Source organism: Fundulus heteroclitus, unplaced genomic scaffold (genome assembly GCF_011125445.2).
Source record: "Fundulus heteroclitus isolate FHET01 unplaced genomic scaffold, MU-UCD_Fhet_4.1 scaffold_70, whole genome shotgun sequence".
NCBI classification, from domain to species: Eukaryota; Metazoa; Chordata; class Actinopteri; order Cyprinodontiformes; family Fundulidae; genus Fundulus; species Fundulus heteroclitus.
The window spans coordinates 1030088-1054521 of NW_023397143.1; the positions used below are offsets into that span (position 1 = coordinate 1030088).

The 24434-nt window shown below is 39.2% G+C and overlaps 1 protein-coding gene across 3 annotated transcripts in view; it reads left to right on the forward strand.

The window, feature by feature from the left end:
* The window catches only part of rai14 (retinoic acid induced 14), a 57025-nt gene extending 45892 nt beyond the window's left edge, over nt 1–11133 (forward strand). For all 3 annotated transcript variants that reach the window (XM_021323530.2, XM_021323528.2, XM_021323529.2), the window contains 8 exons: nt 387–482; nt 3835–4548; nt 4641–5119; nt 7311–7479; nt 7562–7729; nt 8406–8564; nt 8667–8732; nt 9198–11133. In XM_021323530.2, the coding sequence (XP_021179205.2) occupies nt 387–482; nt 3835–4548; nt 4641–5119; nt 7311–7479; nt 7562–7729; nt 8406–8564; nt 8667–8732; nt 9198–9284 (1938 nt within the window). In that variant the 3' untranslated portion in view covers nt 9285–11133. The remainder of the gene's footprint in view (nt 1–386; nt 483–3834; nt 4549–4640; nt 5120–7310; nt 7480–7561; nt 7730–8405; nt 8565–8666; nt 8733–9197) is intronic.
* The last annotated feature ends 13301 nt before the right edge of the window (nt 11134–24434 follow it).

Consider the following 24434-nt stretch of genomic DNA (forward strand, 5'->3'; position numbering starts at 1 on the left):
ATTGGATGTTTATTTAACTTCACGCCGGCCAGCTTTACCTCTTAAAGTTTTCTAACTAGATCTGGAGTTTTCTTCTAGTTTAAAAAACATTTTGACCATATTCACCTCATTTAAATACTTTTTGACATGGTTGGTAAACAGGTTTTTTAAAGCAACCTTTTAAAACTCATCTTAGTTCATGTTTTGTGCTTTTTCAAAACTTGTAACTGAATTCTGTTTTTCTAAGTTTAGTACAAGTCTACAAATCATCTGCATTCTTAAAGAAGGTCTAACCTAAGCTTTCAACATGTCACAACTTGTGTTGTTTTCCTGAAGATACCTAGGGGTCCCTAATGCTACCTTTATGCGTCTCTTTGGCATGTGGATATATGTGTGTCTGTTGGCAGGTCGAGCACACAGCGTCTGCAGCTCTGGTTTCTGCTCTGCAAGCCAGGATTAATGCTCTTACCTTGGAAAACCAGGAACTTTCAAACAAGCTCAAGGTATGTGTGTCTGCGTGGTGTAGTGTTGAACTGGTTGAGCATGAATAGATTCACCACGTTTACTCAATTTTACGATGCTATTTACTTTATAAATGGCATCTTTTGTGTACGTAAAGAGCTAAGAAAGTAAGCACCAAGGTAGCATAACTAAACTAATTGGTGTAGATCCTCTTAACCAGTCCTAATTATAAGCATTGCCAAAAATGGAAAGTTGTAACTTCTCGTTAAAGGTAGCAGGAATCTACCTACAAACCCTAAAAAAAGTGGTTCTAAACAAGATGTAGATTGGCAAAAAAAACCCTGTTGTTGAACAATTATTGAATCAATTGAGAATTCAAGCTCTATAAGCTTTGATTTCATGGAGCCATCAGATTTAAGATTGAATAGAGCTTGGTTGGTAAGTTTTTATTTTTATTTTGAACATGAACATGTAACTTTTTTCTGATGGCTTTAAAAGAGCCATTTTCCAAATGATTCCTCCAAGAATTTTAAAACTACAACTGGAAGGTTTTCTGGGATTTTTGCGAACATCTCAAATAAAAATATTTGAACAAGTTCTTAAAAAAAATTGGTACACTGTGGTCCCAATTTTTTTAAACTGTTTTTTTTTAAAGGGAGCCTTACTTTCAAACAGTACTTAATTATTTAAGTTCCTTGAACTTTTTCCAGTTTTGTCATAGTCCAACTACAACCGTAAAGCGTTGCATAACAATTCTATGGGATAGACCAGCACAAAATAATTAATAATTGTGAAGTGAAAGATGTAATACTAGACTTTCAACATGAAAAAAAGTGGGATGTACATTTGTATTCAGCCCCTTTAAGTTGCTGCTATTTAAAAACACCTTTCACTATAGCTGTTGGTCTCTTGTGGTGTGTCTCTACCGGCTTTGCACATCCAGTCTTTGCTAAACAGCTCAGGGTTAATAAGATTGGACGGATACTGTATGTAAAGAACGATTTCCCCCAGTTTTTCAGTGGCTTCAAGAGTCATATGTTGTCCAGGCTTTTCTAAAACCTGCTTGGATCTAAACGACTGCATTGGAGCTCTGGCTGTATGTTTGGTAACCACTGACAGGATTACTGTACATCAGGGTGATGGGCAGCGCTTAGTTCTGTCACACATAGCATCTAAAATAAAAACCAGCCAGAGTGCACAACTAACAGACGTCCTGCAGACTCACCTGAGGGTTTCTAGTTTTCCTCAAGAGTAATCATGGCCCTCTTGGCTGCTTTTCATTATTGCTCTTTTTGTCTGGTCTGTCACTTTATGTGGACGGCCATGTTTAGGCTTGCCACCCTCCTTTTCAATTGATGAAGATGAATTGAACGCTGTTTTGGGAGATGTTCAAAGCTTTGCATGTTATAATCTAACCCATAAACATTTCCACATTATGCCTGGCCTATTTGGGTTGTCCTGTTTGTTCACTCAAGCCTCCATGGTGTTCTCTGTGAACCTTTAGCTGTACTGAGATTACATTACCCAGAGGTGAATTCTTCCTATTAGAAAACAACGGCTAACTTGATGAGTGACGAGGGCTAAATACAAAATTCTACCCTTTTTCAGATTTTTATTTCTAAAATAAATTTTAAAACCACGTACCATTTTGCTTCCACTTCATAATACTTGATACTTTGAAGTTCCGGCTGGGATGTGATAAATTGTGGAAAAGGTTAAAAAAAATAAAGTAAAATCTTGCATTAATACGTTGGGACAGGGGCATGCTACCCACTGTGTTACTTCACCTTTTAACATCACAACACTAATTGTTGAAGCCTTGCAGGTGAAATTCTTTCCTACTCTTGCTTGATGTGCACCTTCTCAACAGTTCGGCGTCTCCGTTGTATTTTGCACTTCGTAATTTGCCCCACGTTTTCAATAGGAGACGGGTCTGGACTGCAGGCAGGCCAGTCTAGTAGTTAAAGCACTCTTTAACTACGAAGCCCCGCTGCTGAAGCCACAGATGAAGTTTAAACATTTTAACCTGCCTAGATGTAACAACAAACTGTTACCCGCTGGCTGATGGTTTTCTGAAGTGATCCTGAGCCCACATGGCGATATCCTTTACAGAATGATGTTAGTTTTTAATGCAGTGGTGTGGGTTAAAAGGTCACAATCAATGTTGGTTACATGCAGAGATTTTTCCAGGTTCCCTTCATATTTTGATTATATTACAGACTGTGGATGATGAAATCCATTGCGATTTTATGCTGCTTTTTTTCATTTCCAGAAAATATTTATTTACTAATTTTTGCATGTATGCATTAACATAATTTAAGTTTTTATTAGACTGTTTTTATTTCATTTAGTTGATATTTTATTTGATGTGATGCTTTATTTGAATGGAAAGAAAGCCAAGATATTTTTTTCTCAAATTCAATCAGTTGAGTTGTACAAAATAAAAAAGTTATTCCTTCAAATGTTTAAAGGGAAACAACCTTAACTGAGCTGTGGCTCTATGTTAGCATGTCTGTGGGGCTAAAAGTGGATTATTTGCTGAGTGTTTTCTTGTCCTCTGTTAACATTGACTAGCAACAGTTGTGCTTTTCTAAAAGGGCTTGACTGTAGACTCTCAGATAATATTGACAGATCCAATAAAGTTCTTTATATTCCTTTTCAGTTTATAGAAAAAATGTTTTAATAACTTATGATTGATTTTTTTTTTATATATATATCTGATAGAGTATTATAAATTTTACCAAAAATGATGGATGGATGGATGGATGTTGGTATTTCATGTACAAACTATCACTCAGGTTTGGGGTAAACCTGTAAACATTTAATGTTTTTCCAAGAAAATCCACATTTTATTAATCAAATTAGTTGTAAAATGAATACAGAATATGGTATAAGACATTGACAAGGTTAAAAATAATCATGTCCTTTAAACTTTGCTTCAATCAAGGACTCATCTGTTTTCAGACCTGTGACATTGCAGCTGTCAGTTTGTTGGGCTGATCTGAGGAAATGTCCCCCTGCGCTTCTTGAAACTCCTCCCACAAACTGAACGGCTTGATGGGAAATTGTTACGGCTCAACAGCTCAATAGTGTTGAGATCTGGTTCCCTTATATAGGAAATTTTTGACCAATCTGTATAATATGATTGATTTGACATAGTAAAGTGCCTCGAGATGACAAGTGTCATGAATTGGCACTATATAAAAAAAAAAAATGAAAAAAAAAGCTAACCACTCCTTTAAATACCACATTAACAATCTGTACAAATATACCGACTTTTGGATGTGACGCCCAAACTTTTGTGTGTTAGTGTGTTTGAAGATCAAAAGGAAAGGTTTGTGACTGTCAATTTCGTATTTCTTTTTAACTCACTCATATACTCTCATCACACAGAAACTTCCCCATCCGTCCCCATCAGGAAATGAGCTGAAGGAGAACAGTCGTCCCAACAGCTTGGCCTCCAACTCCTCCTTCCACTCCACACAGGACGAGTTTGAGCCTCAGGCACAAGTTCCCTCTACGGCCCCGGTGGAAGGTGGAGACCCTCCTGGAACCGTTTCCGTTAAACTAAAGGAAGAGGAGGGTGAAGACGGGAGTGAAGAGGAAATCAGGATTTTGAAACAAGAGGTTGAAAACCTCCAAATAAAACTGCTTGAAGCCAGGAAAGACTATAGCTTGCTTCAGTCTCAGCTGCACCTTGATAGAGGGAAGGAAAGAGAGGGGGATGGAAGTGTTAGAGAGAAGATAAGGGAGGAAGAGTTGAGGGAAAGTTTAGCAGAGCTTCAGGCCAAACTGACAGACACTCAGGAGAGATACCATCAGGCTATGGAGGAAGTAGAGGATCTGAAAGCGCAGACGGGACGGGGAAAAGACGAGCAGACGGGGAAATTGGTGGTGGAGGAACTGGAACATGAAGTAAAGCAACTCAAGGCACGGCTTGTCCAGCTGGGGTCAGAGAAAGACGAAACAGCCGGGCGTATCAGGCAGCTGGAAGAAGCGCTGCAGAGGACGGAGGAGGAGAGACGGCTGGCAGAGGAGAAAGAACAGAGAACGGCACAGATTGAAGAGCTTTACAAGGAGGCGCAGGAGGAAGTCAGAATGCTCCAGGTAAAAAAAACAAGATCCCTCACTCTTGAACTGAGAAAATCAGACCAAATGTCTCATTTTAGCTTCTATATGTCCTAATTCCTGTCGTGCAGGAGGCCCTCAAAGGCACGGTTCCTGTCGAAGCCGCGGCCAAAGACTTCGAGGAGATGAAGGCTGAGCTGAATGAGGTCATCGCTGGGCAGCAGCAGCGCTTGCTGGAGCTGTCGCACTCCTTCAGCGAAACCAAAAGCCAGCTGAATGCCGCTCAAACAGAGCTGGCTGAGGCCCGAGCCGAGCAAACCACGGCGTCAGGCGCCGCTTCAGACCAACAGGTCCAGGCGCTGAGCTGTAAAGTGGAGGAGCTGCAGAAGTCGCTCGCCGAGACTGAGAGGAAGCTGTCGGCCGCTCACGAGGACGCTACGCGCCTGAGGCAGGAGGCCGAGGCTCAGGCCCAGAGCTCTGTGACCCTTGCCGACCACACACAGGTTGTGTCGTCTCTGGGAAATGCCATCAAGGAGCTGGAAAGTGACTTAGAAGCTCTCAGACAGCAGCTGCATCAAAAGACGACGCAGGTGGAGGCTCTTCAGAAGAGGTGAGGAGAGAAACTTAAGAAGAAAATAACGCCAGTTTAAACTGCCATTCGTCAAGCTAACCAGCTGCTTATTTGGACACGTTAGACTTAATCAAGAAGGAATGCGGGAGCTTTACCTCTTCTGGTGTGTGGAGATTTACTTTTTATGGTTTCCACATTTAATCGTTTTGGTCAGATACACAATCCTGTGGATTTATCAGGATTAACAGCAATATCAATGACACAACTCGCTCATTTCACTGTCAAGATGCAGGTGAACTCTGGCATTTGTCTGCTTGATTCCCCCCAAAAAATGTTTTTAATTTCAGACAAATTTAAAGTTGTTTAGGCAAAACCGACCAACTCAGGATGTTACTGCTTCTATTAGCTTTGCAATCTTTCATGACAGCGAAACAATCTGCCGAAGCTGAAGGGCAAAAGAGAGCCAGACATACCAGAAGGAGAAAAAAAAAAAATGCTGATGTTACGCAACCTTTTACAAAATAAAAATAAAGGGGAGTCGGTTCAATAGTACACACAATGTAAGAATGAGGAGATGCAAAGCTGACTTTTCAGATGACGTGTTGATTCTGTAAAGTTATAAACCAATTGTTTGAGCCAACATCCATTTAGTTGTTTATTTTTGTTTGCTTTCTTCTCTCAGGCACTTAAAAAAAAAAAAAACATCTGTTAAATGTTTAATCCAATAAATTAAGTTAGAAATGCTTGAAATAGGCATTATTACATTTAGCAATAAGACTTTGTAGCCATATAAGATAACAGTTTAATTTTCTGAAAGTTCACCTGTTCCTAAAAACTGGATGGCTCCCAAATGTTGCTAAAACATCTTCAATGACAGTCAGAACTCATATTTTTCCAGTTTTTATATATTTTATAAATAATAATAGGATTTTTTTTCTAGCTATATAATTCAAAAATATGCACATGGTCAGTACTCAATAAACCCCTAATTGTTACTCAGGTGTTTCATTAAATGTACTTCATTAATAAGGAGAATGTTTAAATAGCATCACTATATAGCAAGAACACAGTTGATTTAACGTAACTAAGACATTAACACTTGGCAACAAGTGAACACACAAAATTCATTGGGATGCAGGGTAGACTAACTTTACCATTTAGCATTTTATTATCACTTGCATTTGATCTTATTTTTATATAATTTGAATTGAAATGGGCTGTATATACTTTGATCTGAAAAATACTGAATAATTAGATTTGACTGGAGCAAACCCTGCCTTCAATTTGGATTAAATTTGATTGCATGGAGATGAATTTGTAACCTGGCTCTGCCAGATAGATTTGCTCCGCATATCCATCTGGAAACCTTCCGTTGAAGTAATTTTGGGAAGGGGCGAAAATACTGGTTAGCTGATTGGCCTATGTTGGTGATAGACGGGCCAAATAAACCAATCAGATTCGTCGTCGCTCGTAACAGAGCGACGACGAAAACACAACCACAAGCCAAGCTACTCTTGCTGCTGCAGGTAAAGGCTCGTTAGCTCAGCAAAGAAATACTCTGTAATTCCGATAAAACTTGCTCGATAGCCACGCTAACGCTAGTTTCATCAGCTGAAGCCGCCATGTTCTTTAGACTGAACTGTCGCGCTTCCCGTTACGTCACACCTCAACCCGCCTCAAAGCCAACGCTGATTGGACGTTCGTTTGGTGAACGGCTCCAAATTTTCTTTAACGGAGAGTATCCAGACTGATCTGCGAGGTGAAACCTTGAACACTCGCGAGATCAGGATGGTCTCACGAGGCTAATGAATTTGACCTCTGGCCAGTAAATGCCCTCAAGATGGCATATTTTTTTTATTTGTTCATACAATCAACTGAATTTTATAGAAAATAAGTTTGCACTGAAACCAAAACCAACCTAAACCAAGGTTAAAAACCTTTTTAACCTTTTTGTTTAGGATTGCCTTCAACTGTTCTAGTCAAGCTGTTTTACTGAAACATCATTAGTTCAAGTTTGTAGTCCAACAGTCTTTAATATTTGCTTTTAGTTTCCATTTTCCCATGTTTTATTTTGTTTCATTTTTTTCTGCATTTTATTCCAACTTACTTTTATTCTGTTTTTATGTATTTTAGTCATATAAAGCACTTTGCATTGTCTTTGTACTGAACTGTGCTATACAAATAAATTAGCCTCGCCTAATTAGTTTCCCTGTATTTCTGTCTCTCACAGACTGAATGCAGAGCAAGACGTTGCCTCCGAGGACACAGTTCCCCGTCTGGATCATGAGGCCATGCGAGAGCAGCTGGAAGGCGAGGTCAACCATCTGACGCAGCTCCTTCAGGGCGCCTTGAGGAAGCAGGACGAGATGGCTCTGGAGGCGGCGGACGCGTGGCAGAAGGTGGGTAGAGGATTCAGAGGGCCTCCATGCTCTCCTGATGTAAGCTATCATGTTGAACCTGTTCCTTTCTCTCATCCTTTAGGCGCGAGATAACCGTTCAGAGCGGGAGGCTCTGCAGGAGCTGCTGATGTCACGGGAGAAGGAGAACCAGACACTGACCGCCAAACTTGCTGAATCACAGGATGCTGTATGTCAGCTCAAGCAGCTGGTGGAGAATCACGTCGCGTCGGAAAGAGAAAAGAACAAGAGGGTCAGTAATATTCAGCTTATCTGCACTAAGATCCACTTCAGGAACTGAGTTTTAAAAGCTGCGGGCCTTTTGAGGAGAGCTGATTTAGAAACAATAAAAGAACACTGCAAAAAGGGAACTAAAAGTAAGTGAAATGTTCTTGAAATCAGTGTATTTTTCCTTGATTAGAGCATGTAAATAAGACTATTTGCCAATGGAATAATATTTTCGCACTTAAAATAGGAACAATTCATCTCCATCATCTTATTTCAAGTGCAGTATGTCTAATTATCTTATTTTAGGGGTAAAAATACTCATTCCATTGGCAAATAGTCTTATCTAGCTCCTCAAATCAAGGAAATATATAGTAATTCCAAGAAATTTCAACTTACTTTTAGTTCCCTTTTTGCAGTGAAAGAAGCACCTCCCAGCAGATATCTCTGTTTAAAGCTCCTGAGTAACATGTTTAAACTCAAATCTTCTTATTAGTAGCTTATTGGCATAAAACATGTTGAACTTGTCATGTTTTTTTAGTGGAAACCTAATGTATGTATAGATTTTAAGTTCCTATCTAATACCATTAGATTTCCTTTACTTGTATATGTTAGCAAGTAGATTTTAATCAGAACATTTTTAGCTTATTTGTTGCATTATAATGTTTATTTTTATATTAGCCTTTGTTTTACTCCATTTTCAGATAGATGACTTGTCTCGGGAAGTAGGCAAACTAAAGGACGCCCTGAACAGCCTATCACAGCTCTCCTACAGCTCCTGCTCCCCGTCCAAGAGGCAACAGCAAAACCAGCAGATGGAGACGCTTCTGCAGCAAATTAAACAACTTCAGTACCAGCTAGCTGTAAGATTCATTATAAATGACATACAGTCATTTACTGCTAATGCTAGTATTTGTACTCTTGGTGCACCTAAACTACAATTTTGCCTTGTGTTGCCTCCGAAGGAATCAAAGAAGCAGCATGATGAAATAGTGTCCGTCTACAGGATGCATCTTCTCTACGCTGTTCAGGTAAATCAGTCAATGTTTCATTTGGGTTATTTCAGCCAGTGCAATGCCTGCTTTTTATATAAATCTGGACCAAATGTCCATTAAAACGTGTATATACGGGCAAAGCTCTCAAGATTTCTGCACAGGCTGGCATAATTTGAAAATATAGTTAAGTATTTTAATTTATTTACAATTATTTAAAAAAATATTTGAATTATCTTATTGTGTAAATATTCCATCCATTCGTCCATCCATCCCTGTTTCCGTTGCCCAGAGTTTGGTAGAAATCTCTGGAAATCTGGGTTTGAAAAATGTAAACGAATATTTGTGTTTAGGGTTGTTGCTCTAAAGGCTGTTTAAGTGTAATGTTTTCAGCATCGCCGATAAATCCTGCAGTGCTTTGGTGTCTTTGATTACCCCAAATTGAGAAAAAAAAGCATTCTGTTTTTAAGCCGTCAGTAACTGAACCTGTGCTGTGTCCCTCAGGGTCAGATGGACGAGGATGTCCAGAAAGCTTTGAAGCAGATTTTGAAGATGTGCAAAGTGCCAAGTCAAGCCAAGGAGGCCTGCTAAGAAACAGCTGGGAGTCTCTGCCAAAGCACATTTATTATGAGACTAAACAACACATTGTGCCTGTGTATAAGCCCAGAGTATTTGCTTGTGAGGAGCTGGTTTACAAGTATGAGTTTATTGCCTTTGCTAAGGTCGTTTTGAACCTTTTAAAACCCTCTGTCCTACAAAAGCCTGGCATTAAAGCATCCTCTGTTAATGGGTGACTTATTTTGGGAAAGCACACGCAGCCGGGTGTCAGTGCAACCTGTAAAGCCATTCAGCCTAAAGAAAAGACATCAGCTGCAAGAAAGATTGCACTGCTTTTAATGTCGCAGTTTAAGCAGGCATCGATATGCTTAATAATGTAACCAAGTATTTGTTGAATAAGTCATGCATATTTAGTTTGAATCAAGTTGCGCACTCAGTCCAGGTAACAGGAATTTACAGTTTGTAGTACTAACTTAAGGATGGATGGACCAGGACCCACTTGCAGGTCAGTTCAAAGCAGCGTTAAAGTTGCTACCGTCCATCGCTCTGGACAGACGGCTCTACCAAATGAAAGCATAAATAAGACCTTTTGGGGGCATACCAGCCAAATTAGTGATCTCACCTTGCCAATTTGTGTCACTGCCCACAAAAAGGGACCGCTTGTGCCGAAGCAATCCCGGCGGACAGTTTATTTTTAAACGTGTCTTTACTGTGACGCTGCGTGTGTGCAGAATCAGCCCAGTTAACGGTGAGCTTGTGTGTGCTGTCGATATTAACGATGTTATCGTAAAAGGTGAGTCTGAACGTCCCGTGTCTGTCCGTTTTGCCGAGAAAATCTAAATTATAAGGCCTTCTGCACAACGCCACGGTGCTGTGCTGAAAAAGCAGCCAAAAGCCTCCACAGAAAAGCTTTTCTCCCAGCACTTCTAAACAGAAATAGCAGATTTTCTAAAGTAATAAAACTGTAATACGCTCCCTAAGTGACTGTATAGTATTGATCTGTTCTCCATAGTCTTGTGAGTTTGTTTGTGTGACTGAGAAGAACTGATTTGTTTGTAACAAAGCACTATTTTACGTAGTAGTTTCTAAAAGTGTTCATCTTTGTCATCCATATAATAGAATGACTTTGTTTACTGTGGTAGAAAAGCAAAAAGAAAACAAAAAAAAAACTAGTGACAAATGCCTAGCAGTATGCGTTCGATATTTATATCTTTTTAACTCTGTTTAGTTTCCTCTCTGTTTTGTCTTTTGTTTGCAGCCGTTTTACTTGAAAAGCAGAAACTATGTTGGCTGAAAGCGATTTGTCGGGTTCTTCTGCCACTTGCCTGTAAATCAGTTTATACTTCAGACGTCTCCGTAACATCTCAGTAATTTATTCACGTTTGCCCCTTTTGTCTCATGTAGTTTTCTTACGTGATCCGGTGTTTGTCCGTCGGTACAGAAACATTTGTTTAAATTCGGTTCCTTTGCATGTGTCTTCTGGAGGCCTCTGCACGGTTTTTCACTCTGCAGCCCTTTTTGCCTTAGCACTGTTCTTAGGGAGGTCACATTTCTAGTGAAAAAAGCTTTTCGACTGTTACAGCGTACAATCAACACTAAAATGAGTTTGCGTGTGGGTGAGTCTCTCAGGAAACCTTTTACGCCTGACTGAGATGTGTTCGACGATGCCTGTAGGTCTTTGCAGGTCGTATAAATCTGAGGATGCAGGAGACGATCGACCTCTTCGCTTCAAGCCTTGGCTCAGATGTTTTGTACCAAGAAAGGGAAATCCAAGAAACAATTTCTTTGTTGTTTGGTTTACTAACAGTTTTGTAGTGACAAGGAAAAATGTTTACCAACCCCTATTTTACCCAATTAATTAAATTTTCAAGATACCGTGTCACCATCTGTATTTGTTATATTTGCCACGTCATTTTTTGCTTTGTTTAATTTGACCTTTTATATAATGGTGTAATCATTAAAATCTGAGCTCTCATTTTCAAAAGAGACTCGTTTGATAAAACAAAACAAAAAGCAATAACATTTTGCAAGCACAGTAACAATACAAGTGATTACGCATTCGACTCATTTAAATAAGCTAATTAAACGGCTCGAGATTCAAATTGGTCAACTGACAATTCATTTTAGGCTGCAATGGGAAGCAAAATAAACAAGCAAGTAGGGGTTAAAAAGATTTTGGCATTAATGAATATAACCCAGAGAAGTCCTCTTTTTTTTATGAGCTTGGCTACTTTTTGAGTTAAAGTCATTATGTTTTCACAGATAAAATGGCCCTTTATTCTGTCTACACACTGGCAGTTTTTGCATCTTGGATGGTGACCCCCATTCATCCCATGCCTCCTTGCTTTTGCCACCCATATGCCCCATGTCAAAAATCCTTTGATTTTTCTATCAGATATTTATTCCGCTTTTTTTGTCACCTATCCATCCATCCATTTTCCAAACCGCTTTATCCCTCATGGGGTCGCGGGGGTTGCTGGTGTCTATCTCCAGCGTTCATTGGACGAGAGGCGGGGTTCACCCTGGACAGGTCGCCAGTCTGTCGCAGGGCATTTTTTGTCACCTATTTATTTCAAATTATCAAGCAAATTTTAATATCAGACAGAAAATATGAGCAATTAAAAAAAGCAGTTTTCAAATGATTCATTAATTAAAGGGTAAAAGCTAAATAAACAAACTGGCCCTGTGTGGAAAAACAAATTACCCACCTCCACTCAATGTTAAATTTTGAAATAAATGTGAACAACCATAGTCATACCAAGGCCTGATTCCTGTTTGGCCGGTAAAATAAAAACAATCCCTTGAATAGAACTTGTCTGACAACGTGAGTTAGCCTAAAAGTTCGCAAAAAGCAACACATTGTACGCTGATATAAAGGAATTAAAAAACATAAACTCACAATCATCTGTCCGGTAAGGGTTACAAGGCCGTTAAGCTTTTGGGACGCCAGAAAACGACAGCGAATGCTACTAGACAGAAATTGGTGGAAGATGGTGAACATATCAGGAGTTCCTGGCCAATCAAAATCAAGCAACGTTGGATCAACAACTCATCCCACAAAGGAACCCAGAACTACATTTAAATCCCCACAGACTTCACTTGTTTCAGTAAAGGTTGATGTTCATGATCCAGCAATGAGAAAGATTGGGCTAAATGGCAACCATGGGAGAGTTTGAAGATAAATAAACAGAAAGGCTTGGCTCACGATGATCTCCAAGGCCTATGGGGAAATATTGCATTGAGTGACGAGACAAAAGTAGACGTATTTAGAAGGTATGCTTCCTGTTAAATCTGGTGCAAAACTAGCAACGTTACATGAAAATATCATACTAATGGTCAAATGTATTGGTGGCAGTGTGATGGGTTGGAGCTGGTTTGCTGTCTAAGGATCCAGACAACTTGATGAAACCATGATTTTCTACTTTTCACTAGATAATCCAGAAGGAGGATGTCTGATCAAAAACCCAGGCACATTCAGCTACACAGCAGGACAATTATCCAGAGCACACCAACCAGCAAGTCCTCCTCTAAGCCGCTCAAACACTGCAAAAACGGATCTAAAATAAGTAAAATGTTCTTAAAATTTGTGTTTTTGTCCCAGATTTGAGCAGGTAAATAATATTATCTGCCAATGGAATGAGTATTTTGACCCTTAAAATAAGATAATTAGATATACTGCACTTGAAATAAGATCATGGAGATGAGTTGTTCCTATTTTAGGTGCAAAAGTCTTATTCCATTGGCAGATCATCTTATTTACCTGCTCAAATCAAGGACAGATACTCATTTTAAGAAAATATTACTTGGTTTTAGTTCTTGTTTTTGCAGTGAACAAAAGCCCTAACACAAAATAAAGGAGTTTAGTTTGACCAAGTGAACCAATAAGATAAGATAAGAACTCCTTTATTGTTCTGCAGTGGGGAAATTTGGGTGTGACAGTGACAAACAGACAGTTACACAATTATGAGCAATGAAAGAAGCAAAAAAGAACAAACTAGTCTAATCTAACATTAGCTCTAAAGAAACACTAAGAGTAAAAGACAAAAAGTAAACACCAGAAAAAATAAATATTAATATTGCACAGTGGGAAAAGGATTTTTTTAACAGTGGAAAAGACTCCATCCTCTTTGAATACACAATACTATGATGCAATGTGCGTGATAGTGCGGCAGCATCCCAAAGTAGCTAAGGCGTGTGTCTTAGCATCTGGGGACAGTGTAAACGGTTAATCACCGGACCAGAACTGTGCAACCATTAGCATGATGTAAACAGTTATTGAGTCTGTTGTCAGCAACGGAGATTATAAAATCTAACAGCAGCTGGTAGGAACAATCTGCAGAAGCGCTCCGTGGAGCATCTGTCACTGAAAGAGCTCTCCAGCTCTGCAACAGCTCCGTGCATGGGGTGGAAAACATCATCCATCAGTCATCAGACTTTTCCAGGGTTCCCACGGGTCCTTGAAATCCTTGAAAGTTTGTGAATCTGAAAAAATAAATTCAAGGCCCTTGAAAGTTCTTGAAAACAGCCAAAAAAAACACCTTGTCCTTGAAAGTCCTTGAATTTTTTTGTGGGGTTGAAAGTTCACACGGATGACGACTCGTGTCATTATTTTACTACCACACGATCTTTTAAAATTATGTTGATTCCGCAGACTTTTAATTTGCAAAAGTACGTTCGCTCTTCTTCGTTAGTTGGTAGGCTACGGTTTAGGCCTACGTGCGTCCAATAGGTTACATTCACACAGTGTTGCCAACTCAGCGACTTTGTAGCTATATTTAGCGACTTTTCAGAGTCAAAGTCAAAAACTAGCTTAATCAAAGATGAAAGTAAGTGAAACAAATTGATATAATTCTGAACATCTCAATGCTGCACTTTTTTTCATAAAATTCCATGAAACGGTAGGCTAATGTACATCTTATATGTAATGTAGTATGGCATAGCCATGTACTGTGGATATAAATGTAGGCTATGAATATGATCAATATCAATGTAGGCTATAAATTAAATCCACTTTTGTGCATTGCTTCTGACCCAACAACTTCAATGCCGTTTAGTCTTTTATTGAATTTGTATTGTATTAAAATATGATAACCTATTCAGCGGTCACAGCTGGTAAATGCCGCCACGTGTGGTCCTTGAATTTGAGGAAATTGGTCCTGGAAAGTCCTTGAAAGGTCCTTGAATTTGATGTTCACCAAGGTGTGGGAACCCTGCTTTTCTTGCAGTCCTTCTGTCTCCCACCACCTGCACTGCGTCCAGAGGACAGAGCCCTGCTAATGAGTTCATCCAGCCGCTTCCTCTCAGATACAGATAAGCTGCTGCTCCAACAGACCGCACCAAAGAAGATGGCTGATGCCACCACAGAGTTAAAGAAGGTCTTCAGGAGCACCCCAGTACTCCAAAAGACTTCAGCCTCCTCAGGAGGTAGAGTCTGCTCTGTCCTTTCTTGTAAAGAACATCATTGTTATGAGTCCAGTTCAGTTTAGGGTCCAGGTGAACACCCAGCTACTTTTAAGAGTCCACCATCTCCACATCAGTTCCCTAAATGTCAGTGAGGTGGGTTTGTGTCTGCGAATGTGGTCTCGTTGAAATTATATCTTTCAAAGGTTTTTAGAGATGCTTTCTGGATTAACGATCTTCTCTACTATTTAGTTATCAGATCAAAAACAGTGAGCTTGATGCCCGTTGTTGTTTCAGTCTGAGACACGGTGAAATTCATTGAGCAATCAAAGCACTTTTACTCCTAATTAGATCCAGAATTTGACGTCGTCTCTGGCTGTTGGCTACATCAAACATTTGATACCAAACTTTTAACTTTAGAATCACTCACAAATATTAGCAGCTCCTTTTTGTTGCCTGTTTTGGTCACCAAACAGACTGCACAGGCACGTAAAGGCCACCAGATGGCAGCACAGACCAGGGCTGGATCTTAACAACGAGGTAGTTTGTGCCCAAGCAAATGGAAAGAAAATAAACGATGGATGGCCTGTAAAACACCACAGAAAGTTATATTTCTTGGAGTAGTAATAGGTTTTTGTCACTCAGGAAGGAATACATAATAATCATAGAACTTATAGGTTACTTTCTGGAAGCCACAGGTTACTTTTGGGCCCTGGGCTGTGGCTAGTTTGATGTGACTTGTAACCTTGTACTTCCTGCAACATGGAGGTTCCTTTGTGAATATACTCATTTTTCAAATCGTTCAGGTAAGTAAAAGCAACTGAGTGCTGTACAAGAATATTGCAACTTCAAGAAAAAGTAACATTTTAGTACCCCGGAAAGCAACCTATTGGTTCCTGTAACTTGCAAATCATGAAAGACAATCTTTAGGTTCTGAGAGAGAAAGCTGTAAATGTATCTATGTTCTGAAATCATAACCTGTAGGTCCCTGAAGCCATCCTCTAAATTCGGGGAAAGGAACCCTAAAAAAACTCATTGGAGGTTGCCTTCTATAACCTACAAAGTACCCTGAGAAGCTACAGGTAAGGAAAGGTAAAACATATTCTGGAGAGGCACCCTATAAATTACAGATTGTGACCTCCAGGTTCAAGGACAGGAAGTTATAAATTTGGAGCTTTGTGATAATAATTTGCAAGTTCTGGACAGTAACCACTGGGACAGTGCCCTGTAAATTAATCATAATCTATCATTTCTGGAAAGTAACTTCTAATGCAGTGTTCCTTTTTACCTCGGGAGTCGGAACTAGGAGCTGGGAGTGGTGGCAGGCTCGAGTGAATATCGTACCAGCTAACACAGTCAGAAGTCTTGGGATTCCCAAATAAAAACAAAAGGTTGATATTCCAAAAAGGCGACGGCCAGCAAATCTGCTGTTTTGTTCGTAGCATCTCTTACGAACACCGTTTAAAGCTGTACTACCCACCTGTAAACACCACTTTTAATTTGTTTGGTTCCAATTTGTGGCCCCTACGTGTAACAATGATTACAGACGCATTCTTACAGCTTTACCTTGTAAAATAAACTTGTTTTCATCGTAGCCTATTGTTGTTGATACAAGGAGGTGCCGTATTGGATCTGACAATCAGTCTTAAAACATTTATCCGTCTTTATGAGGGGGAAATCTGACTTTCCAGCTGATTTTTGCAACCAGGGAGTCAGTTTCGGAGTTTTGACTGTAACTGGAATGTGGCTTTAGGAATTTTTTACAGGTTTTTACAGCACTAGTAGCTTGTTTTTCATATAGCGGGGTGACAGGAAAGGGTGTATGAGAGAGGGGAGAGACATGCAGCAAAGGACCACAGGTCGAGGACTAGGGCCTCCGTATATGGGTCGTGCACGCTAACCACTGTGCCAACGAAGCACGCCATTTTTTTGGATGTTTTTGGTAGGTAAGCTGTCAGTTCTACAAATGTGACCTCTAAGTTCTGGATAGTAACCTTTAAGTGGCAGAAAATATCAGCTTATACATTACTACCAAATAGAAATATGTAGAATTTATAAAAAAAAAAAAAAAAAACCCTCAAGTGATTCTGCATTGGCAGCTCGTGCCGGGTAAACATCACCCTGGTTTCTTTTTTTTAAATGTTTCCAAAAATCCTTTTGCACAAGCATTTATTTATTTTTTGATCATCTCCCAAAACCGACAGAAGAAGCGTGCCCTTCTGACTTTCAAACGCTCTGGATAGAAAACTAATCACATGCATTGTTTGTTTTCCTGTTTGGTTAGGCTCACCTTGGTGCATGTCAGCACTTGGTTCCCCCCTAAGCGTCCACTCAGCTTTTCCTCTCAGAAGTTCTGCCAACTTGGTTTTGAGTCATTTATCTTCTGCTCTGTTTCCTGCTAACCAGTGGCACAACCACTTCGTTTCCTGTCTTGGATTTGTGTGTATTGCCTGCTGGGCAAACACACACACACACACACACAACTGCAGATATGCGCACGGGAACACACACATACCTCTGCCCCTTAGTCGACCACTTCCTGTCAACCTTTGCTTTCTCCCACGTTCTGCCCTCAGACCTCAGGGGGTGAGTGGAGGGTAAACCAGTGCTGTGATCATAACCCAGAAGCGGCCCACGTTTGATAAACATCCCTGGGTATAAAACGTCTTTGGTCCGAGCGTCAGGACCAACAATAAACTTATAAGGTGTGGAGTTTTTCCTTTGTTAGTTATTAAATCCAGGGAGGAAAAATAACAAAGAGCTGCTTGAAAAGATATTCATACAAATGGACTCTGAACTGCTGAAGCCACAAAATGGACACTGTAATTTGCTGAAATTTACCGCATTTTACCGTGATTTTCCAAGCTGTATGCAAACGAAATTTCATTCTGTGCACACTCTGTGCATGCAGGATGACAAATAAAGTTGTCTAAGTCTAATTAATATTTTGGATATTAATGGATTTGGGTGTTGTAATGCCTAATAATGGCTGTGTGTTAATGAGCTAATGAATTTATCAAGCCCCAAGCCATAGATCAGATAAGGTCAGACCCTCAAAAAAAACAACAGAGGTGCAAAGAGCGAGTTCCTACTTTTGTCTGGACTGTTCTTAAACCTGAAGATCCAGGAGTTAGAAATTAGTAGCACATATAACAAAGATCTAATCACTAAAAAGCAAAACCAAGGAAAACTACACTGTTGCTGTATTAGAAGAGCTGTGGCTGAGAGAAATACTAAAAAGAGGCATAAGCACTCGATATAAAGGGAGAGCACTTGTATGGATGACTAATTCCCAGTGACAACCTCTCTTGAAGTTGCGTATGCAAACGTGCTCCTGCTTCCAGGATCTTGTTTGGAGAACAGCAACCTGGAGCACCCATCGCTTCGTCGAGAGTTAAATTAGCGGCAGCGAGAGGAGTTTTCCAGCCACCACCTGTTAAAAAAAAAAAAAAGTTTCTATCCAGGCTTTGTGCACACTACTTGTTTAACGCGCAGATTTCTGACTGGCCGTGTTTTATGTGCTTAGTAAATATTGTTGAACTGCCTCCTGTTAATGTGCGTCATAGACCTTGTGCTCGCTCCAAGAGTGCTGCTGGCTTGGAAAATCCTACTTAAGTGCCGGTACTTATATTAGCTACTTGTGTGTATACATTACACTGATCGAGCACATTAAGCATTTCCGAATATTTTTGGCTGCAGATAAAGACATCTAACCTGACACTTATTTAGGAGAGATTTTAATCATAATGACATTATTGCTTTATTATACAATCTACTTCCAGTGCCTGGTGAAAGTATTCACATCTCTTAAACTTTTTTTTTTCTTTCCACATTTTTGCATGTAACAACCACATACTTTCATATGCTTTATTGGGATTTCATGCAATAGATAACCCAAAAATGAGCACTATTGTAAGAAAAGGATAGTTTTCCAGATTATTTGCAAATGACAAATGTACAAGTGTGGCACGCATTTGTAGAAACCCATTTCGACACGTTACACACACAAGTAATACTGAGTATGTCTCTGGTAGTGTCTCTACCAGTTTTGCACATCTAGAGACTTAATTTTCACCTTTTGTTCTTGGAAAAATAGCTCAACATCAGTCAGGCTGGATGGAGGGTATCGGTTTTCAGGATATTCAGTGGGATTTAGGTCTGGGCTTTGACTGGGCATTTCTAAAAGATGAATACGCTTTGATCTGATTCAATCCATTCAACTTCTGGCTGTGTGTTTAGGGTCATTGTCCTGTTGAAAGGTGAACCTCGTCCCCATTCTTAAATATTTTGCTGCCTCTAACAGGTTTTCTGACGGGATCGACCCGTTTCACCCACATCATTCTTCCCAGCTACTCAAGCTTTCCTGTCCCTGCCGAACAAAGGCTGTCCCAACACCATGATCCTGCCATCACAATGGTTCAGTGTCCCTATGGTGGTTTGAATGTGATGTCGGTTGTTAGTTTTCAGCCTCTTTTGGATGTTGACCTAAAAGTTTAGTTTTGATCTTATCTGAAAAGAGCCCCTCCTTGCACATTTGTGCTGTTTCCCCTACATGGCTGGTAGCAAACTGCAGATATCTTGTGGCTTTTCCTTCAGCAACGACTTCCTTCTTGCCACTCTTCCATAAAAGTCAATTTTTTGGTTCTACCATCTGAGCTGCTGATCTCTGCGGCTCCTCCAGCTATACTACCGGCGTCTTCACAGCGTCTCTTATTGATGTTCTCTTTAGGTGGATGTCCATGTTTTGGTAGATTTGCAGTTGTGCCACATGCTTTCCATCTTAGCATGATGGTTTGTACTGTGTTTTGTGAGCTGTTTAATGCTTGGGTTATTATTTATGTTTATATATCTATCTCAAAGATGTCGGAGAATATCTTTGAAATTTCTCCGGGGCCTTCCCAAAACATCTATATTTACTGTAAGGTCTGATAGTGAAAACCATGCAAAATGTTACTTCCACTACTTTGTGTTGGTCTATCACATAAATTCCCAATACATCTGTTGAAGGTCATGGTTGTAACGTGACAAAGTTGCAAACGCTTAAGAGGGTAGAAAGCAATTTTGCAAGGAAATGTAAATTATTGTACCATTTTGCTGTTTTTTGTTGATTATTCAATTCTATTCAATTCAATTTTATTTATATAGCCCCAAATCATGAAACATGTCATCTCAAGGAACTTTACAAAGTCAAGTTCAATCATATTATACAGATTGGGTCAGATTATACAGATTGGTCAAAAATGTCCTATATAAGGAAACCAGTTGATTTCATTAAAGTCCCGACAAGCAGCATTCACTCCTGGGGAACCGTAGAGCCACAGGGAGAGTTGTCTGCATTGTACATGGCTTTGCAGCAATCCCTCATACTGAGCAAGCATGAAGCAACAGTGGGAAGAAAAACTCCCCATTAACGGGAAGGAAAACCTCCAGCAGAACCGGGCTCAGTATGAACGATCATCTGCCTCGACCGACTGAGGTTAGAGAAGACAGAGCAGAGACACAACAAGAGAGACAAAAAGCACAGAAGCACACATTGATCCAGTAATCTGTTCTACATTAGATGGTAGTAGCGGGTGAGCCGTCTTCTCTGGATGATTATCACATTGGCTTTTCATTGTCTGTCCATAGAGGACCCATTGTTTATGGGGAATGTTACTTTTATCCCAAGTGACAAATGAAAATAATTTTGGTTAATTTTATAGTCAATTTCTTACTTATTGCTCTTTAAGTTCTCAGAAGGCAATCTAGAAATTCTAAAAAATAAATAAAAGTCCACTATGAGTTCCTCTAAGTTTTAGGAGTGGATCCAAAAGGTAACCTTTAAATGCTGTAAAAATTTTTCTTTCACATTTACTTCAGTTTAGAGGATGCCTTCAATATGAAGCACTTAAAGGTTACACAGTACTTAGAGGGACCTGTAGGTTTCTTTCCTGGAAATTAAAATATACCTTATGGAGTTTACAGATTATTTTCCCAGTACTTATGGGGTACCCCTTCCAGAAATTACAAGCGATTTCAATCAAAAGTGTTGCAGGAGCATAGCGCACGTTCTGTTTTGCAGATGTTTGCCCCCTCTGGCAACAAGTTGAAATGACACCAGTGTTGTTCATGTGTTAGTGAGAAGAGGACAAGCATCTGCTGCTGCGACTGCACAGATATTTTCTTCAGAGGCGTAATGTCTTCTCAGGTAAGAAAGTTATAAATAATAAAGTTAGTCAGTGTTCTCTCTGGTTCAGGTGAACCAGAGCACGCAAAGCACCACACTCATGCACACGCTCAGAAGATTCGGCCCGAATCACTCTGATGAACTACATAATGGAGCCTATAGAGGCAACTGCAGAAAAACTCATTTTACACATCGGGCTATTGTAAGGGCATGTATGGGAAAGAAAAACAGATTTAAAATTTAAACTTGCGTTGTTTATCTTTAAGTGTTTGTAAACAGGCCAAATTTATTCAATTTTCCTTTATTTAAGGGTTGTTTTTCACTTCTGATTTTTTTTTTTTTAATTCAAAATTATAAATTACTTTGACTTTTAATACCGTTATTTATGTGTCTATATTCACACATAAGGTGCACGGGATTATAAGGTGCATTAGATATTCTTCCTGAGTGTGTAATATCACTTCGCCCCTTCACCTACACACCTCTCTCCTGAGAGGGAGAGCTAACCGTCTCTGTCGCTAGGACAGAGTAGTTGGACTACACTGCCCTGTTTCTAAAATAAGGCCAAAATAAACATAATTTTTATATCAAATTAACTTACTTGGTTTATTGTTGATAGTGCGTACTCCAGGCGCAGGCTGCCTTACATGGATGCACGTTTAGTTTAAAAATTATAGTCAGGCAGTCTTGTGGACAGCTCAGGGGTCCCATCAGGTAGCTAATGCTCTGAATATCCATTGAGCACAGCAACTTTGTTGCTAACCAAAGTCGTACTTACACATTTTAACAGATTTTTCAGTGCATTGTACTACATAAAACAGGCCAGTAAGCACAACGGTAATCATATATAAGGCACACCATCAATTTTTGAGAAAATTTTTGGATTTTAGGTGCGCCCTATAGTAAAACAATACAGCAATCTCCATGTTAGAACTTTGTGTGCTTTTGGTCTGAGAATAAATCTGACTGAGCCCTGTGCTAACCTCTGACCCCACCCCATCAGCCAGCCTTTTATTTAACTGGAACACTAACTGTAACCCAGATGTATGCCGCTGTCTCCTCCACTCTTTGTTTTGTCAGATCCCGAAGCACCCCCCTTGATGCTGCCATGAAAATATCCAGAGCAATAGAATCACGGAGGCCGGTTGATTTCACTCTTTTAATGCAACAAAGGCTGATTTCGCACCAGAAGATGAAAATAAAAAAGAGGTGACGGGCAAAATAGCCGCTCTTCTTAGTGATGTTAGTGGTTACCCAACAGCACTTCGCATTATAATAAAGTATTAGCTGGACAAACAACAAAGCACTGCGACTCATCCTTAAAGCTGGAAGGCACAAAACAGTACATTGAGCTGGAACACATGAGAAATTAACATAACATAAAAAGTGAATTGAATAAATAAATGAAAACAACTAATTCATACAGCATGATGCTTCAAGCATTATATACTGTACTTGAATGCAAACATTTGGGTATAATCTAGGTAACACATGACTATTTACAGTTAAAATGGAGGAAGTGAAAGTTAACAGCATAACCCGGGGGTGGACAAACATTTTGGTACACTGGTCAAAATTGTCAAGTCAAAGGAATTCGAGGGTTTTTATTTAACCAAACAAATTGTATTAATTTTTTTACCTGCTCTACAAAATATGATCATTTTGAATAAATTAGTCAGATTTTCTGTAGGAAATGAATTTGTAAATCACTGTAGATTTTAATGTAAAAAAAAAAAGGGTTTTGCTCATTCTCATATTAAAAGATGGTCTCCCAGTTTGCAAATCACTTTGAATAATTTAATGTCACTCTTTAACAATAGTAAACTGAACTAATTTTGCTCTAGCAGCATAAGAAGAGTATTGGGTCAGTTGTTCTTTGGAAACTTGCTGTAATTGGCCAATATCAATAATATAATACAAAGTAGATTGTAATGCACCAACGTCTGCATTTGAGTAATTAAATGTAATTAATAATTTTACTTGGTGCAAAAGTTTAAGTGGGTTTATCTGTTTATTTTAGTCATCAAATAAAAAGAGATTAGTCTTTTTTTCTTTCAATTTTGATGCCACTGCTTTGATTAGTCATCAACGGCCAAAAGAGCAAAACATGGGGCACATTTTCATATACTGAATCTTTCAAATTCTGCAATAAATGACTATATTCCTAATGGACAAGAAAGAAAGCAGAGGTAGAGTTTGTTTAAGTGGAGTTTGTTTATCTCATTTAGTACCTTTTGATACAGGCAACTATGTGTAAAGTGTAGAAGAACTGCTTGGACCAGTGACCCTGTGTTTAGCTGCCTTTCTTAAAAAAAAAAAAAAAAACAACAACACATTACCGAGCTGTATACTGTCATTGTTATTTCTTTGGATAGAAAGTATTTCTAGCTCAGTTATTGGGCTTAGCTGTGTCTCTCTACTGGACAGAACAATTAACGGAGCTATTGCTACCAAGAACTTTGTTTGCTCCTTATTTGTCTTTTCTATGAAATGCTACTCCTTGCTTTGCGCTGTCTCTCTTTCCTGGACAAAGCCATTCATGGAGCTGTTGCTGTCATTAACTGTATAATTTTTTTATTTGTTTTTTCGGTTGAGGGTACTCCTGGCATCATGGCTTTATTTTTTTTTTTGAGTAACTCTTTTCTGTCCAATCAACCCAACCAGAGAACATGAAATAATCAACTCAATTCAACTCTATTGTACCATAATTTGGACTGAAAGTGACCCTCTGGGTCTGGAAATTAGTGTCTTTAATCGACTGGTTTCTATTGTAATGAACTGGATTGTTCTGAAATTAATTTGGACTGAATTGTATTGTAATTAGTTGGACATATATTGGACTGTTTGCTTCGTAAGCTAGTTGAGATAAAAAAAAAAAAGAAGTGTGAATCAGATCCATACAAATCAAAGTACTTGAATACAATTTGTATCTGCTTTGGTTGGCAACATTTTAATTCATCTGCAAAAATGGGATTTGGATGATTAAAATTAAAACAAAACCAATTTTGCCGCTTGATTCGCTAACAGCTTAGTAGCCTGAATACACAGCACTTGTTATATTGAGTGATCAGAACTTGCTCTTTATCTGTTTCTAATGTTGTTTATTAGCAAAACAGGGCCAAGTGAATTCTTGGTTTTCACAGAGAAACATTTTTGACATTTTGCATTATAGAGTGCCTCTCAGATATTCCAGGGATGACTGATTTTTGTTATCCAAGGTCTTGTTGACATGTTAGCTAATCTCACATCTAATGACTTCATGCATGTGTCTAAGTCATGTTGTTGTCGGGGAGGATTACATGATGTGCTGCTTTCTATCTGGCAGAGCTTTGAGACCATGTGGGTGTTCAAAAATGTATTTTATTGAGATTTCTAAAATAAAACATGACTGAATTATGGACAAATTAACCTTACTTTATATCCCTTGTACATCTTCCATTTTTCCCCCCCTTCTTCTCAAGCAAATCTTTTTGGTTTGTAAACACTGTAAACATGCTCACATTCCACCCCAGTGCAACCACATTTTATTGTTGAGTAATTAACTGATGAGTGCAACATGTTGTTGTTCTGTTCAGCCACCAATCCATTAAATGTTCTCAGTTTGTCTAATGCTGGCG